This window comes from Halichoerus grypus, chromosome X (assembly GCF_964656455.1).
Source record: "Halichoerus grypus chromosome X, mHalGry1.hap1.1, whole genome shotgun sequence".
Classification (NCBI taxonomy): Eukaryota; Metazoa; Chordata; class Mammalia; order Carnivora; family Phocidae; genus Halichoerus; species Halichoerus grypus.
The window spans coordinates 39,929,028-39,945,610 of NC_135727.1; the positions used below are offsets into that span (position 1 = coordinate 39,929,028).

General features: G+C 53.0%; 1 protein-coding gene across 2 annotated transcripts in view; it reads left to right on the forward strand.

Moving 5' to 3' along the window:
- The window catches only part of COL4A6 (collagen type IV alpha 6 chain), a 274,523-nt gene that overhangs the window by 254,336 nt on the left and 3,604 nt on the right, over positions 1-16,583 (forward strand). For both annotated transcript variants that reach the window (XM_078065428.1, XM_078065427.1), the window contains 16 exons: positions 563-706; positions 1,159-1,284; positions 1,771-1,952; positions 3,860-3,923; positions 4,959-5,033; positions 5,543-5,650; positions 5,744-5,851; positions 6,364-6,435; positions 6,764-6,889; positions 10,652-10,768; positions 11,099-11,260; positions 11,453-11,551; positions 13,163-13,309; positions 14,232-14,348; positions 15,216-15,407; positions 16,160-16,446. In XM_078065428.1, the coding sequence (XP_077921554.1) occupies positions 563-706; positions 1,159-1,284; positions 1,771-1,952; positions 3,860-3,923; positions 4,959-5,033; positions 5,543-5,650; positions 5,744-5,851; positions 6,364-6,435; positions 6,764-6,889; positions 10,652-10,768; positions 11,099-11,260; positions 11,453-11,551; positions 13,163-13,309; positions 14,232-14,348; positions 15,216-15,407; positions 16,160-16,446 (2,126 nt within the window). The remainder of the gene's footprint in view (positions 1-562; positions 707-1,158; positions 1,285-1,770; positions 1,953-3,859; positions 3,924-4,958; positions 5,034-5,542; positions 5,651-5,743; positions 5,852-6,363; positions 6,436-6,763; positions 6,890-10,651; positions 10,769-11,098; positions 11,261-11,452; positions 11,552-13,162; positions 13,310-14,231; positions 14,349-15,215; positions 15,408-16,159; positions 16,447-16,583) is intronic.

Here is a 16,583-nt window from a genome sequence, read left to right on the forward strand (position 1 = left end):
AGGTGAGTCACCCTCGCCGCTGGCTGGGTGGAGCGCTGGGCTGGGTAACGCTGTCAGGAAGGCCCAGGACAGTGACCGCCACGCTGGGTATACTCATTTGCTCCACCCCTTCCATGGGGCCCGATGGCTCGCCCTTTCTGCTAGACCACCAGAGGTTGGAGGGGAGGCGTCTCCATCTTATACAGGGGCAAATGACAGGCCCAAGGTCACACAGCCGATTAGCAACAGCACCTGGCTAGGGCTCATCTCCCTGCCTCCCGGCCCTAGGCCTTTTTTTTTTTTTTTCTGTGCCACCCATGAGTTCTAACTTGGCACATCGTAAGAGAGGCGCCCACCTCCTCTTTCCTTCCTGTTGCTTTAGTGCCATGTCTCTGTTCAGGGAAGTAGTATAATATGTAAGCATTAACAGCTGGGGCTTTGGAGTTAGAGAAACCTGGGTTGGAATCCCTTCTTTGCAACTGCCAAGCTGTGTGATTTGGGGTAAGTTATTTAACCTCTCTGAGCGTCCCATTTCCTTGTATGTCAGGCAGGGATAATAATAGAAGTTCTCGTTTCTCAACAGGTGAGAAGGGGTCTGTTGGGCTGGCCGGTTTCCCGGGGATGCCTGGTCTCCCTGGTATTCCTGGCGCAAGTGGATTAAAGGGCATTTCTGGGTCAGCCGGAAGAGTGGGACCATCTGGACGGGCCGGTAGTGCGGGTGAAAAAGGTGAGCTCAGGAACTGAATTCCGAACTCGCTAGCCCCGCTTCCCAAGGTACATTTTTTCCGTTGACCCTGAAGCTGGTGTGGCTTGTACCCATCCTATGTTAGATAATAAGATTTGGGGCTTCTGAACCCAAAACCTTGGCTTTTAAACCAAAAGACCTAATCACTTGTGAGTTTTTGCCGTGTGTTAGAGGCCTCATGGAACGTTCCCAGACGCTCAGTGGAGAGGGGTTTGGAGTGGGCTTCAAAGTTGCTGGCCGGCTTTGGGCCCGTCCAAGGAGAGGGCATGCACATAGGTGGGAAGTTGGGGGGCCAGGGGCGGGGAAGGGCCTGGAAAGGAGGCCTGGGGGTGGTGCGGGAGGAGCTGAGATGAAAGGTCAGCCCGTGCCTGACCCCGTGTCTAAGCTTCCTCTCACGAGGGTCTCATGATCTACCCCCCCCCCCGCCCTTGCAGGAGAAAGAGGCGACCCAGGGCCAGCTGGAATACCCAGCCCAAGACCTCCCACACTGAACATCCGGTTCAAAGGAGACAAAGGCTCGAGAGGCTCAGCTGGATCCGCCGGATTTCCTGGGCCCAGAGGTGCCGGGGGCAGGCAGCGGGCAGGAGAAACGCTCATCCTCAACTTCCCTCCTGAGAAAAGGCCCCGCAGCACAAGACGCCCCCCACCAAAGTGGCAGTGTGGGTGGCGGCAGGCGGTCCAAGGAGGCTGCCTTCTCTGGGCCTGAGGGGTGTCTGGACTTCGAGGCTGCCACTTTTCATTGCTACTCTGGAACTGAAGTTTTGAACCACAGGCTGTGGTACCCCTGTTGTTCCCCCTGGAGAAGCCTGGCAGATGCTGGGACATGGGCACTGGCAGTGTTGAGCCGGGGTGGCGCTGACTGGTGCCCCCTAAGGCTGAAGGCACCTCCCCCACCCACACCTTCACACCCCCCCCCCCCCAGCTAGCCATCCCCAAGTCCCCAAGGCTACAGTTTGTTTGCCTGTGATCCCGGGGTCCTGCACCTTTGGGGAGCAGGTTTGCTCTTGCCCAGGGTCTTTTTTCTAAGCCCTTTGCTTCTTTCCCAGGTGACAAAGGAGAGGTTGGCCCCCCGGGGCCACCAGGATTGCCTGGAGCTCCCGGCTTCCCCAGTACCATCAAGGGACTCATTGGGAGAGCAGGCCTCCCTGGCTCCGCAGGACGACGGGGCTTACCTGGCCTGAAGGGGTCCCCTGGAATCACGGGTTTCCCAGGAATACCAGGGGAAAGCGTAAGTGCGCCCAGCTCTTGGTCTCTGCACCAGGGAAGGACCTCTGTAGCAGGGGGACAGGCCCCTGCGCCCCATCTTTCTGGCCCCAGCCCACTTCCCGGCCCCTTCCCCTAGCTCACCCCAGATGAAGCCCTCTCCCTGAGTCTGACAGGCCTTCCCCCACCCCTTTCCTGAAGGTTCCTTCCTCTGGGCCTTTGTTCATGCTTTCTCCCCCACAGGGCAGAGCCTCCTCCTCAGCAACTAACTGGCTAATGCCCACCCGTGCTTTGGGCCCCGGCCCCGGGCACCCACTCCCCCAGGAGTCTCAGAGCTCCCACCCTGCAGGCGTGCTGCACTTCTCACTGCTTATATGAATCCCAGTGGGTTCTGTGTGGGCCCGAGTTCCTCAACGAGATTGTCAGGCCATGAGAACAAGTCCTTACACGTTCTTCTAGAAGTCCGCACCCCACCGCCGCCCCTGCCCTTGAGCTAGGCACATCGTAAGACTTTGGTACAGGCCTCTTGACGTTGTGATTTCAGAAAGGTCATTGTTGACAAGTGGCAAATAACCAAATCAGCTTGTCTGGGTTCTTCAAAGGCAGGGCGATAGAATAAGCATAGGCACGAGATGGAGCTGGGTTCGGATCTCTGCTCCCCCGCTCATCAGCTCTGTGATTCTGTGCTTATCGCTTACCTTGCCTGAGCCTCGCATTTCTCATCTGCACAAAACGGGAATGATCCTCAAACCTCCTTTGGGACAGCAGTGAGGATTAAACGAGCTAATCCGCGTAAAGCGCTTAGCTTGGTATCTGGCAAATGGTGGGCTCTCGGTAAGTAGTAGCCGTCATAGTAGCAGTATTGAAGGGACCGAATGAACTGGATCCCAGAACGCCTGTGCTCCCTGCAGGCAAAGTCCCTGTCCCTCTAAAAGCATCAGTCCATCTGATGGAGAGTGGAGAGAACACACACAAGCACACACATACACATCCCAGAAGCAACTGCAAAAGAAAGTATTCTTAGCTGGATGGTCCTGACTCCTCCTGCCCTAGGAAGGATGGAGTCAAAGTGGGAAAGCATTCTGGGAGGGGTCCCAGCGTGAGCAAAGGCTCAGAATGAGCAGATATCCCAAATGTGCGGAAAAAGCCAGGCAAATGTAGGGGGGATCCAGGGTAGGGGGGTCAGCGAACTCAGAGACCCGGCCCAGAACTCAGACTCCCACGCAAGGCACTAGGTAGTGTACGTCTTTACTACGGATGGCTCCGCAACTCAAAACCACACCAGCTCCCGGGGGAGTCACTGGACTGACAGCAGCTGACACGCCCACATCCCGGACTCAGACAGTGTGCTGGACATGAGTCAGTCAAGGCAGTTTTTCCTGTGAAAATGGTAACATTAGCCCAAACGCAGACTCCAGGACCTGTGCACATCCAGCCTGCTACGTGGTTCCTTGCAGGGACCCGAAGCTTGCAGGACTTGCAGCTGAGGGCTATCGCCCTGCCCGGTGAAGCAATCCTTTTCTTTGTGCATTGTGGCTCCGGAGCTTTGGCATGGGTGGCGCCAGCCGACTCTCTGCAGAGCACACCACCAAGAATCCGGCTGGATGGTCACGTCCTGTATTTTCAAAGAGACTTGCTATAACAGTCACACCTTGATTTCCCAAGATTCTCATTTTGATAGCCATTGGGAAGTTATGAATGACGAGACCAGGATTAATCTATGGATAGAGTCCTTCCCCTAAAAACCCTATGTATTTCCACCCTTGGCTCATCACCTTCCCTTCCGCAGGATGCCCCCTCCACCCACCCACCCCTGCCACAGCGTACACAGTAGACCTCTCTCAGGCAATGGTTTGTGGGGACGGGGGGGAGGTGAGAGCATGGGAGGCCCTGAGCTCCGGGCAGAAACAATGATTTCCATATTTTTCGAAGGGTTCACAGGGTCTCAATGGAACTCCCGGACTCCCAGGAACATCTGGTCTCCCAGGTTCAAAAGGTGAGGAGCATAATCCCCTCCAGTTCCATCCATGTCGATGCAAATGGTGGGTATTCATCCTTTCTGATGGCTGAGTAATATTCCATTGTATATATGCTAAGTGAAATAAGTCAAGCAGAGAAAGACAATTATCATATGGTTTCACTCATATGTGGAACATAAGGAATAGCGCAGAGGACCACAGGGGAAGGGAGAGAAATCTGAGGGGGTAGAAATCAGAGAGGGAGACAAACCATGAGAGACTCCGGGAAACAAACTTACAGAAGGGAGGGGTGTGGGGGGATGAGGTAGCAGAGTGATGGGTATTAAGGAGGGTACCTGCTGTAATGAGCACTGGGTGTTATACGCAACTAATGAACCATTGAACACTACATCAAAAACTAATGATGTACTGTATGCTGGTTAACTGAACATAATAATAATTTTTTTAAAAAAGGTGAGGAGCATTTTCTCTTTTAATGGGTGTTTCCAGAGCAAGGTGGATTTCTAGCAGGCTCAGGTCAGGGTTCTTGGGGAAGGAAACTCGGTGTTCAAGAGGAAGTGAATTGATTTACCTTTCCCCTTTGGCCAAGACCCCTTTGCAAAGGGCTTTGCTCCTCAAAGACGTGTGACCAAACAGTGGTTTGACCCACTTGCCTTCCCAACTCAGCAGCAGAAGAGGGCCTCGGCTCAAGACAGTCTTTTTCCCTGCTGAGCCCAGCCCACGGGGCAGGAAAATTTCCCATACTTGCCATCATCATTGTTCCATTCTGGTGATGTTTTAGCACCCCTCCTCCCATCTTCTCTGCCCATACTGAACCTAGCGATGTCTTCCCAATGGAGATATGCTTCACGTAGCAGCATTTCTTGCCAGTAGCCTGATAGCATCCCAGCCTTTTTTTGGTGATTGGTCACTTTTTACCCAATGCGTACTTTTGTCAAAGATCTCCTCTGGCTACATTGAATCTGAAAAGGTTTTGCCATCAAAAGATCTCTTTGCTGTAAAATGAGCTCTAGCTTCTCCTGACCACTTGGACAATATCTTCATATCCCCAGGAGATCAAGGTCAGACATTTGGAATTTCCGGTAGCCCAGGACCCAAGGGACAACCTGGGGAGTCTGGTTTTAAAGGTAAGTCTACTGTCCTTTTATCTCACATGTCTCACAGGCTCCTCAAAACTGAGGATCAGGAGGAATTGGGGAGGTCAACCCCGAGTTCTGTAACTTCTTTCCAGTGCAAAGAAATTCCTACCCTGACATGTATCCACTCATAGGCAGCCCACGGTTTCCCCAAGCAAACCAGTCTACTTTTCCTTTGAAACTCATGAGTTAAGTCGAATAAGACCTTTGGGATAATGGCGTCCACTTCCTCGGTTTATAATTATCTAAACTGGTTCTCGAACATTTCCACCCATTGTTCCTCCTTATGGGGGCACACAGAACACGTTTACTTACCTTAGCGGGCAGCACCTTGCAAATGCAAAGATAGGTCTTCTATTACCATCCTTTTCAGAGTTTTTTCATTGGACCAGGCTCTCTTGACAGTTCAAGTAGCTTTCCTTTCCTGCTCCCCCTCCCCTGGGAAAAACACGGTACCCGAAACGGGGCCCAACCACTCAGCATTTTTCTTGATGTTGTAGGCGAGAAAGGAACAGATGGATTCATTGGTGATGTGGGTTTCCCAGGAAGCAAAGGTGAAGATGGGAATGTTGGTATTTCTGGAGATGTTGGCCTTCCTGGCTCCCCAGGTACTGTGCCACCCAAAGACTGTATTCTGAAAAAGTGAGGGTCAGCTTCAAGCCGTGGCCCATTCTGAGCTCCTGCCTTGCTTTCACTTTCAGGACTCCCTGGGATTGCAGGCATGAGAGGAAATCCAGGGTTTCCGGGTTCTCCAGGCCATCCAGGGGCAACTGGGCCCCTGGGACCCTCTGGCCTAATGGGAACCAAAGGTATATCTATTTGAGAGGAGGCCGTGGGGAAAGAGGTTCTTCCCTCAGAAAAAGGACAGCAACTCCTTTATATTAGGAGACACCCTCTGGGGGCAAGCCATTTCCTGGGGAGTTACTGACTGGCCATGTGACAGGTAACGGGAAGAGGAGAACAGGGAATCCATGGAGAGAAGAGTTAGCGAGCAAGGCTGTTGTCCTGGCACACGTAGCCTTCCCCTGACTTCAGGGTTGGGTAGCGAGTCTCTGGGAACTGGCAACACTGCGTTCTTGAAGAGACCTAATCATCTACCACCCTGCTCTTAAAGTTGTATGGGTCTCTAATGAGAGTCAGGAAAAGCTAGGGTGGAGGTTAGGGAGTGGTCTGCTCTCCCTTAGGGCATTAAGTAATGCCTCCAGAAAGACCATGACCTTTAAAAATAGGACTTTGGAAGGCTCTGGGGGTTCAGGACCTTTGGCTAACCTTTCATGATTCAGAAGTTGCCAGAGCCATTACTGATACTCTGTCTCCTCAGGTTTCCCTGGACTTCCTGGTTTACATGGACTGAATGGGCTTCCAGGAACCAAGGGAACCCATGGAACTCCAGGTAAGGAAGACCCTCAAGGGCAAGGAGGAGAGCATTGGCTCTTCCAGAAGGCTGGCGGGGGGCTGGCCATGAGTTCTCAACTGTGGGGTATCCCATATCCTTCAGCTCATAGATCTCCTTGCCAGGCCCCCGATCTGAGGTGCCTTGATTTGTGGAGGAAGGAGGAAGGGGGAAGGAGTTTGTCCTTCTACCCAGAATGAGCTCTCCTTCCGGTTACTTCAGTACTCAGCTTCTGGTGCGTGTCAGGCAGGCCCCCAGCCCGTGAGCTAGGCATGAGGGCCTCGCCCGCACTGAGTTCTGTCCCTCCTCTGTCTGCATCTCCTCCTAGGACCTAGTATAACCGGCGTGCCTGGGCCAGCTGGCCTGCCTGGTCCCAAAGGGGAAAGAGGTTCTCCAGGAACTGGCCTCGGTGCCCCAGGGAAGCCAGGCATGAAAGGACAAAAAGGTGGCCGAGGTAAGTGAGCTCAAGTCAGGCCTTATAGAAGCTGAGTAAGGCCCAGCCAGGGAGCCAAGGTTGGGGCTCCTCAGGGCCACGTGGCTCACAGGGTTGAGCTGTGCATGTCTTCACATCTCTGGGGATCTCGGAACCCAGTGGAACTGACTGCTGGGGGGGGGGGGCGGGCATGCTTTCCCGGAAGGCGTGTCAAGGAGCAGTCCAGTGAGCTCCCTCTAGCCTCCATATTCCCTCCTGCTCTCCCTTATTAACCCCAGGGTTTCTCTTGCGCCCTTGGCCAGGGCCTGACTTTAAAGGTACTGAGGTCCAGGGCTTGTCCACTTAGCAAGAGATTTGCCGGAAGTTCCTCAGCGTCCAGGGTGGCTGGCGCTCTACTCCCAGGGCTCTAAGACAGCGTGGCTGCCGGAAGGAGCCCAAGACCAAGAAGATAAATGTCTCCCTAGGAGAGACACTCACAGGCACTCAGGATCTGTGGGGGTTACTAGAAAGCAGGTTTTGCCCTAATCTTGGCCCCTGACTCATAATATCATCTGAAGTCTCCTGAGCTTTCCTTTCCCCACCTCTCAAATGGCGAGAATGAATTCTGAGTCTCTCCCTCTCCTTGCGAATGTTCTGAAGACCCAGATACATGGCACTCGATGTAAGACAGGAAACAAATTTAGTGTAGCATCACACCTGGGAGTATGGGCTCTGAAGTCAGACCACTGGATTCAAATTCCAGCTCTACCCCTCACTGGCTGTATGACCTTGAACAAGGAAGTGACTTGCCCCTCAATCCCCCATGGACCCTTCATTTTCCTTTTCTGTAAAATGGGCATAATAAGAGAGTCTAGCGCACAGGTTTGGTGAGGAACCAATGAGGAGCGAGGTAATAGGTATAAAAGCACTTAGCACAGCACCTGGCACATAGTAGGTGCTCAAGAAACATTGTCCGTTATAGCATGATGTGTTCCCTGGGGAAATTCTACTCGCAAAATGTTCTGCTCCTCCGTTATAGTTCTGGAGCTTGAGGTCCCCACGCATCTAATTTATGTGCATGTTTGTATAATGCGTGTTTGTTTTCCAGGAACTGATTTCTACATTAATTCATTTTCTGCTGAATTTTATATTGGTGCATCTGCTCTCTCTGTGTTCACTCTTTCCTTTGGTCAGGACCAACCTGTTCTTTTCTGAAAGCCAGCAGCTTCTTCCGAGTGGGGGCTCCCACAGGGTCTGAGCCCATAGGGAGAGAGCGTGGCTACTTTCACAGGAGGTAGAAAAGAGGGGACCCGGAGAGAAGCGAAACCCAGATGGTTTCCCATCTTGACTATGGATGCCTGGTCATTAAATTATCCATTTCCTTTCGCTCTCTGAGGTAATAACAAAATCACAATGACAAATGTAGTAAACAACACATGTGAAGATGGATACATCTCAGGAACACGATGTCGATTTAAAAAAAAAAACAAAAACAAAACCCAAGTTGCAGAGAAAGACGTTGGGTATGATTCCACTGATCAAAGTTTATAAATAAATGAAAACAAGCAATATATCGTTTAGGGACACAGATACGCATGGTCAAACTGTGTGAATGATGAACACAAAATTCAGGAGTGGTAGCCCCTTGAGAGGGAGGGAAGGTGGTAGGGATCTGTGAAGGGCATGCAAAGAAATTCAAAGGTAATGCCATCTTTTTCTTAAACTGGATGTTCATTGTTATCTGGGTGAGTTTTTACTTGCGATTTATAAATATTCTTCTGCTCTTCTCAATATTTAATTAAAACATTGTTTTAAAAGTATACAGCAAATATCTTCCCCCGCATAGGAACCTAACTCTGTTACGATCATAGAAATCAGTGTAAAATGAAGATTTACCCTGAAGCAAACTTCCTAAAGCAGTCCCTGTCCCTATAATACCTTTCTCTAAATAACTTTGAATCACACCATTCATTTTCGCATTTGCACTAGATATTTAGAGGCTACATTTGTGTATCTAGGCTTTTCTTAAGTCTCAGACACTGAAATGAGTTGGAAAAACATGCCATCGGGCATTTTCACGTGCTCCTTTAAAGTGTCTCATTCTTAAAGAAATACATGAGCTTTTTTTTTTTAACTACTTGAGATCAGTAGGACCTTTATTTCAGTTTTAATGCTAGATTGGTACAATTCTAAACTCAAAAAACAGATAAAAAGAGAAGGCAGCTCCAAAAACTACTATGGGAGCTTTTTATAATCTGTGTGCTGCCCACAGCACCATCTGGTGTCTTGTTTATTGTTTTTTGCTTCATTTCACCATATATATATTTTATATTTATATATAAAAATATATGTATGTGTATATATAAAGCTATATTTTCAGGAAAAAACACAATATGTCTTTCTTTTCAGATGTTTACCTGTGTGACAAAGAAAAATACTTGAAAGGTTCATCAAGACATAACTGACCATACTTAAAAGTAACAACATGTGGCTTAACAACTTGTTTTTCTTGTTTTCTTTTGTTTTGTTTCCGGACCTATAATAATTGGAGCCTTTTCTTGAAATTTGCTTTTTTATTCTTTATGTTTCCTCTGCATTCAGTTCACTAATGAGCTGTAAAAACCACCGGAATTCACCAATCCGCCATCTTTCTTTACGCATTTTTATGGATTTACCATTTCTTTAACAGAATACGAGAAGTCCCACATTAATATTTCTGGCTTTCTTCATCAGAAAAATAAAAATTCAACCTTAGTATTTTTGGATTTTATTGTTACAAACAAAAAATCATCTCGACCACCAGAATAGTTTTCAACCAGTGGGAATCTATTTCTCGTCATTGGAATGTATTCTAGAATATGCCAAAATAATAAATACATTTCTTTCATACTACAAGTATAAGATGGACTTTGACATTTTACGTATGGCTTTGATGTGGTTTCCCATCAGGATTCCATGTATGTCTTCATATGCATATTCAATAAATCTTCTGTAATCAGTTGAAATTTTCTGGTTTTGAACGTTATAGTAGAAATCGTTCCACAAACAGAAAACAAGTAAAAAATATCGGAGCAGACAAGTATTCTGTATCTACTCTAATAAATAGCTTTTTTCTTTGACCAGAAGCAGGGGCCGGGATGTGGTATAGAGAAATTTGTTCTATAGGCAATTAAGCAAGCAGCCAGCTGATATCACGGCTCGCCTGTCAAAGCCTTTCCCAGTTTGCCTAGAAGACCCAGAAACTAGCCCTAGAAGACACCGGGAGCCGTAGTGCCCTTGGGACCTGCATTCAGACCCAGCCCGCGGCTCTTCTGGCTGGAGCCCATGCCCCACCTCGGCCCTCATACCTTCTCTGGGCAGCCCCAGACATAACTGGCTAATTCAGTGAAAATGTGCCCACAGGACCAGAAGGTTTAAAAACACTTTAAAGAAACTTCAGTTCCAGGTGCTGTAGTCATGCCTTCTTTTCTTCCCCATTTGAGGGAAATCTGTCTGAAATATTTCCATTTCCAGCGACACTGGGAGCTAGAACTTTCCAAAGCTCCGTCCCGAGGAGGAACTGCGGCACCTGCTGGGGGGTGGAGGGGGCTGCGCGCGGGGGGGGGGGTGAACAGGGAGTCTCTGTGACGTCCTGTGGGCTGTGCTCCTCCTCGGCGGGCTGCAAAGGGAGACCAACTGACCGACGGGAGAAGAGCCCTCTGAGGGCGTTCGCCGGTCTGGCCCCTACCTAACCGCTTCCATTTTCTCCGGGAGAGCCCGGCCACACCAAGCCCATAGCGGCCCCTTTTTATTTCTTCTTTGCAGGTTTCCCAGGTCTCCAGGGCCCTGCTGGTCTGCCCGGTGCCCCAGGCCTCTCCTTGCCCTCAGTCATAGGGGGACAGCCTGGCGACCCTGGGCGACCAGGCCTAGATGGAGAGCGAGGTAAAGACAGGAAGCCCCCCTAAGAGGTTTGACCTTCACCTTTTGTCCGGATTTGGGAGAGGTCCTAATACAGTCCGGCCCCATTCCTACTGCTGGACAGGCATGGACCTGCTTGGCCTCACATCCCTCCCCCAGCAGGGACACAGGGGACTGGAACGGGCTGCATTTGCTCAGAGGGTTCGGGAAGGTCCAGGCCCTGGGACCCCGCACACAGCAAGGGAACATTCTCTGCCCTGGGAAACAGGCTCTGGCTTCCTAGCAGGCTGAGGCCTTCAGCGGTGGCCACTTCCTGCTCACCTGCCCTCATTCCTCTTCTGATCTTATCCTTAGGCCGCCCAGGCTCCCCAGGGCCCCCGGGGCCCCCTGGGCCGTCCTCCGATCAAGGTGACCCTGGAGACCCTGGCTTCCCTGGAGTTCCTGGCCCTCAAGGGCCCAAGGGAGACCAAGGAATTCCAGGTTTCTCTGGCCTCCCTGGAGAGCTGGGACTGAAAGGTATGGCTGCTCGGCGGGCTGTTGGGCCCTTTCCCACTCCACAGTTAGAGATGGCCCCTTCCTGCAGCCCCGTGAAGAGAGGCCCACTGATCATGCTCTTCCCGCCCTCAAATCTGCCTCGTCTTCACCCCGCCGCCCCTCACCCGCACCACCGTGCCAGGCCCTGACTTGCTCTCCTTTGGACTTTGCCAGGCGTGAGAGGTGAGCCTGGCTTCATGGGGATTCCAGGCAAGGTCGGGCCACCCGGAGACCCAGGACTTCCCGGGATGAAGGGGAAGGCAGGGCCCAGAGGTGAGTTGAGAGCACGCGCCCGGCTGATGCTGAGCTCGAGGGACGGGTCTGGGGGTCATGTGCCCACAGGAGTTACTGCTCACCACGCCAGGACAGCCTGGGTGTCTGAGGCAGCAGGAAATTCCTCCAGGGACGGTATGTCCCCACCCTGGGGACATCTCTGCCTCCGGCAGCTCCCGGGACTGAAGGCCACTGCCACCATGGGGCCGGCTACTGATCTCCCCTCTGCACGCCTTCTGCCTTGGTGGGCACGTTCGGTTTGGTTTGCACTCATTGCCACTTACCCACGGGCTCAATTCTGGAAATGAAGAAGGACCCTTTCCATCCTTTACCACCAGCCCCTCACGCACCCCGAATCTGTTAGCAAGCCCCGCGGGCTGCCTCCTCTTGATGCGCCTCGCATCTGCTCACCTCTCAGCACCTCCCTTGCTGCCACCCGGGTCCAGAGCACCGCTGGTTCTCACAGGAATCACGGCAGCCACCTGCTAACTGGCCTCCCAGCTTCCTCCCCCGTTGGGCAGCTCCCCCAACAATCATTTCTCCACAAAGCAGTCAGAGAGACCTTTTAAGCCATAAGTCATCCACTGGCTTCCCATAGCAGAGCAATAAACTGTGGCACCCAAAGTCCCAGGGGACGCCTCCCAATTCATCCTCATCATCAGCCCTTCCTCTTTTCTGTTCCCCTTCTTTGCCACACCCGCCTCTTTCATTTAGCCAACCTGGTTGACCCCAGGGCCTTTGCACAGGAGAGTTCTACTTCCTAGAGTCCTCTTGCCCTCCCCTCCACCCCCGCTCCTTCTAATTCTTTAATGGTCTCAGCTTAAATGTCACTGCTTGTAAGAGGCCACTTATCACTCTTTCTCAAGCCGGTTCTCCACCCCAGAGCCCCCTCGGCTCACTGTCACTGTCCCTATCACTGTCACTGCACTGTTCATTTCCTTTGTAGCGCTTCTTACAACTTGCAGGAAGATGAACGGTATTTGTCGGGTTATGCATCTTCCATCTCTATCAACGGACCGTAGTCTCCACAACGGTCGGTCTTATTCACTGCTCCATCCCTCAGTCTACCAGGGTGTGGCACGTAGTAGGCACCTGAGAAATATTTGGTCAATGAATTAGTAAGCAAATTGGCTCATGTGGCTCTGAGTAAACCGGCAGGCCAGGCTCAGGGTCCCAGGCCGAGGTGCCCGCTGAACCTCCGAGGTGGGACGCCTCCCCTGGCCTCCTTGGCGCTGTGCTGTGACCAGTGAGGGAGTGAACCAGCGACCCCAGCCCCGAACGAAAGCCCAGCCCACCTCATTTGCCCCAGTCGTGTCCTCACTTGTCTACCACGTCCCAGGCCCTATGCCGGGCCCTGAGGAAATGCAATGAATGTAACCCATTCCCTGCCTTCCGGAAGCCACCAGTTCCCTGGGGAGGTAGGTGGGTAAAGAGGACATCATGTAAAGCATGGTGACAGGCATCCTGGAGGGATCCACTGGGGACTGTGGGGGCAGACAACAGAGGCAGAAAGCGGGCAATTGCCAGGTAGAACGGCGGGCTTCTGGGGCCCCATGCCAGTCACCTCCTTTGCCCCCACCTGATATTTCCATCTCCCCCACTTACCCCCAGGCTTTTCTGGACCCCGAGGTGCTCCTGGACAAACACCAATTGCAGAAGCTGTCCAGGTTCCTCCTGGACCCATGGGTCTACCGGGCATCGATGGCATCCCTGGCCTCACGGGAGACCCTGGGGTTCAAGGCCCTGTAGGCCTCCAAGGTAAGGAGAGCACCAGCAATAGGGGACTTGTCGGGGGAGGGGAGCTAAGACGGCCTTGGCTGAGAGGCTGAAGCAACGGGCTGGGATCTCCAGCTCCGAGGGGGCACCTTCATGGGGCATTTCCTCCTTTCCTTCACAAAAGCCCCTGAGCTGCTTTTTTTTTTTTATTTAAGATTTTATTTATTTATTTTAGAGAGAGAGAAAGTGAGAGAGCACGAGAGGGGGGGAGGGTCAGAGGGAGAAGCAGACTCCCTGCTGAGCAGGGAGCCCGATGTGGGACTCGATCCTGGGTCTCCGGGATCATGACCTGAGCCGAAGGCAGACGCTTAACCAACAGAGCCACCCAGGCACCCAGCCCCCGAGCTTCTGGCCGGGAAGGAGGGCCAGCAAGGTCAGCAGATGTACTTGGCTTTAGAGAATGTGTGGGCAGAGCATAGCGACTACTCTGGGCAGCGCGTCCCTCTCTAACGTGCCGCCGAGGGAAGGAGGGAGGGCGGTGGGGGATCAAGAGCCAGGGACAAAGCCCGGGGCTGGGGAAACCCAGCTTCTAATCCCAGCTGATGCACCAGCTCGGGTAAGTGAGTAGTCTCTCCGGGCCCAGGTGTCCTCTCTGATGTGGGACTCTCAGTTTCTGTGCATTCTGGGCGTTGCCGGGAGGATGAGAGGAAGGGAGGGAGAAATAGGTGTGAGGGGGACTCAGAAGGGCTAAGTGCAGAGCAGTGGTCCCAGGACAGAGATGCCCGGACTCGGGACTCCAGCTAAGGACTAGCCCAGGAGGCTCAGCCCTGAGTGCTCTAAAATGATGACCACTGCGCCCTCTCCTGGTAAGTCCTGGGCATGACACACGAGTCCTTTTTCTCTGGGGCTTGCTCTCGCGGACCTCCCACAGGGAGTCCGAGCTGCTGGCCTTCTCCCCTTGCAGGCTCCAAAGGTTTCCCTGGCATCCCTGGCAAAAATGGTCTCAACGGACTCCCCGGCCCGCCTGGGGCTCTCGGTGACCCTGGTCTCCCCGGACTGCAAGGCCCTCCAGGATTTGAAGGTCTGGTGATGTCAGCCCCAGGGGGCAGAGGGTTTCCGTGAGGATGGGAGGCTTTGGAGTGAGCCCAAATCTCAAATCTGAGAAACAGGAAACCGGGCAGTAAAGCTTGACACTACTAGGAGCCTGGAAAACCAGACTGCGTTCCATTCATTCCCACCCCACCTCTGAGCCTAGGAAGGATGAGAGCCCCACCTTCTGGAAGGCAAAGGACTCCTTCCAAATCCTTCTCTGGGTTCTCTCCCAGCTCTCGGGAGAGCTATGACTGTCCTCTAGACTGGCCCCTGGCCCTGCACCTTCCCTCTTCTACCCTGGGATTCTGACATGGATGGGAAGGGGGCGGTTCAAGGCATAAGAAAGTCTGAGATGAGGAATGGCTGCTACTTACCTCCCCTTTGATAGTGGAGATAGCAAATCAGTTGTCCTGCGTAGAGAACAGCTCTGAGGCTCAGTGGAAAAGGGGTACGATTAACTAGCCACGTCTGCCATGGGCAGGAGAGCGGGTATGATTTTTGCCCCGCTAGTCCCAATTCTGCTTCTGCTGCCTCTGATTCAGCAGGGTCTCAGTTATGTCCTGGGAGAGCCTGCAAGGTCCCCTCGTAGAGGACCTGAGGCCAGGTGGCAGTGGGAGGGGAGCTGGGTAGCACGCTTTTTCAAATAGGGACTCTGCTGCTGGATACACCTGAGTTGGCATTCCAGCTCCGCGGCCTACGGGACTTGTGAGCCTGTTCCCTTATCTACCAAACGGGGTGATCACGTTGCCGTGAGGATCCAGTGAGCTCTGCAGTGTGCCGTGCTCAGTGCTTGCCACGAAGTCTGTAGCTGCCCTTATGAGCAGCTCACCCCCCTCTCCCGCTCTCTCCCTCTCAGGTGCTCCAGGGAAGAAGGGTCCCTTCGGGAGGGCTGGAGTGCCTGGGCAGAGCGTGAGAGTGGGGTACACCTTGGTGAAGCACAGCCAGTCGGAACAGGTGCCCCTGTGCCCCGTCGGGATGAGCCAGCTGTGGGTGGGTTACAGCTTGCTGTTCGTGGAGGGGCAGGAGAAAGCCCACAACCAGGACCTGGGTGAGTACTGGCTCTGACACCAGCCCTGGCCATCCTCTGCCCCCCCCCACCAACGGGGATCAAGAGCTCCACTCCTCGGTCCTCCCAGCCCGGGGCAGGCCCACCGTTGGGTAGCGGGGTTTGAACACCAGCTGTTGCATCAGGCGGATCTGGGTTTAAACCCTAGCTCTCCCACTTACAGGCTGGGGACCCTGGATGAATTCTTCGGCCCCTCTGAGCTTCCACTTCCTCCTTAAATGAAAACAAAGCTAATGCTAGTACCTATCTCAGAGGCATAAGGATTGTAAGGATTACATGAATCACCCAGTGGAAAACGCTTAGGACAGTGTCTGGCATGTTAAGCATCCATTACACATTAGCGATTAGCAGGAGTAATAATAATAATACGACCTGTGGGGCAACAGCAATTACCCAGGAATTAATTGTATTGTCTATAGGTGTGCCGACTCTGAACCACAGACTGGCTCTATTAAATGCCGGTTTGACACCACAGATTAATTAGGGAGTCGTTATGCGGCTTATACAAAGATTCCTTTCACTCTCAAACCTCCCTGGTGCGTTGAAAATAGGATTTGACCAACAGACGCCAGTGGATGTACCATGTGCCAGGCCTGGAAGGAGGGTCGTCCCTGCTCTGGGACGAGCGATTGGATGCCAACCCGGCCCGTCCAGCCCTAGTGGCGCTGGGGACAGTCTCAGCCCCGCCTCTCAGCCACACCTTACCCGCCCCTGCCCACCTGCTCTCCTTCCAGGCTTTGCTGGCTCCTGCCTGCCCCGCTTCAGCACCATGCCCTTCATCTACTGCAACGTCGACGAAGTGTGCCACTACGCCAGGCGCAACGATAAATCCTACTGGCTCTCCACCACTGCCCCCATTCCCATGATGCCCGTCGGCCAGGCCCAGATCCCCCAGTACATCAGCCGCTGTTCCGTGTGCGAGGCGCCCTCGCAGGCCATCGCCGTGCACAGCCAGGACGTCACCATCCCGCAGTGCCCCCTGGGTTGGCGCAGCCTCTGGATCGGGTACTCCTTCCTCATGGTGAGGCCCTACCCTGCCCCCTTCCCCAGTGTAGAGGCAGAGGGCGGCGGGGAAGGGGGGGAAGCCCCGGGAGGGTCCCTCAGTCGGGCTCGCAGGCCCAAGTGACATGAGGTAGGAACCACAGAATTTGAAAAGAA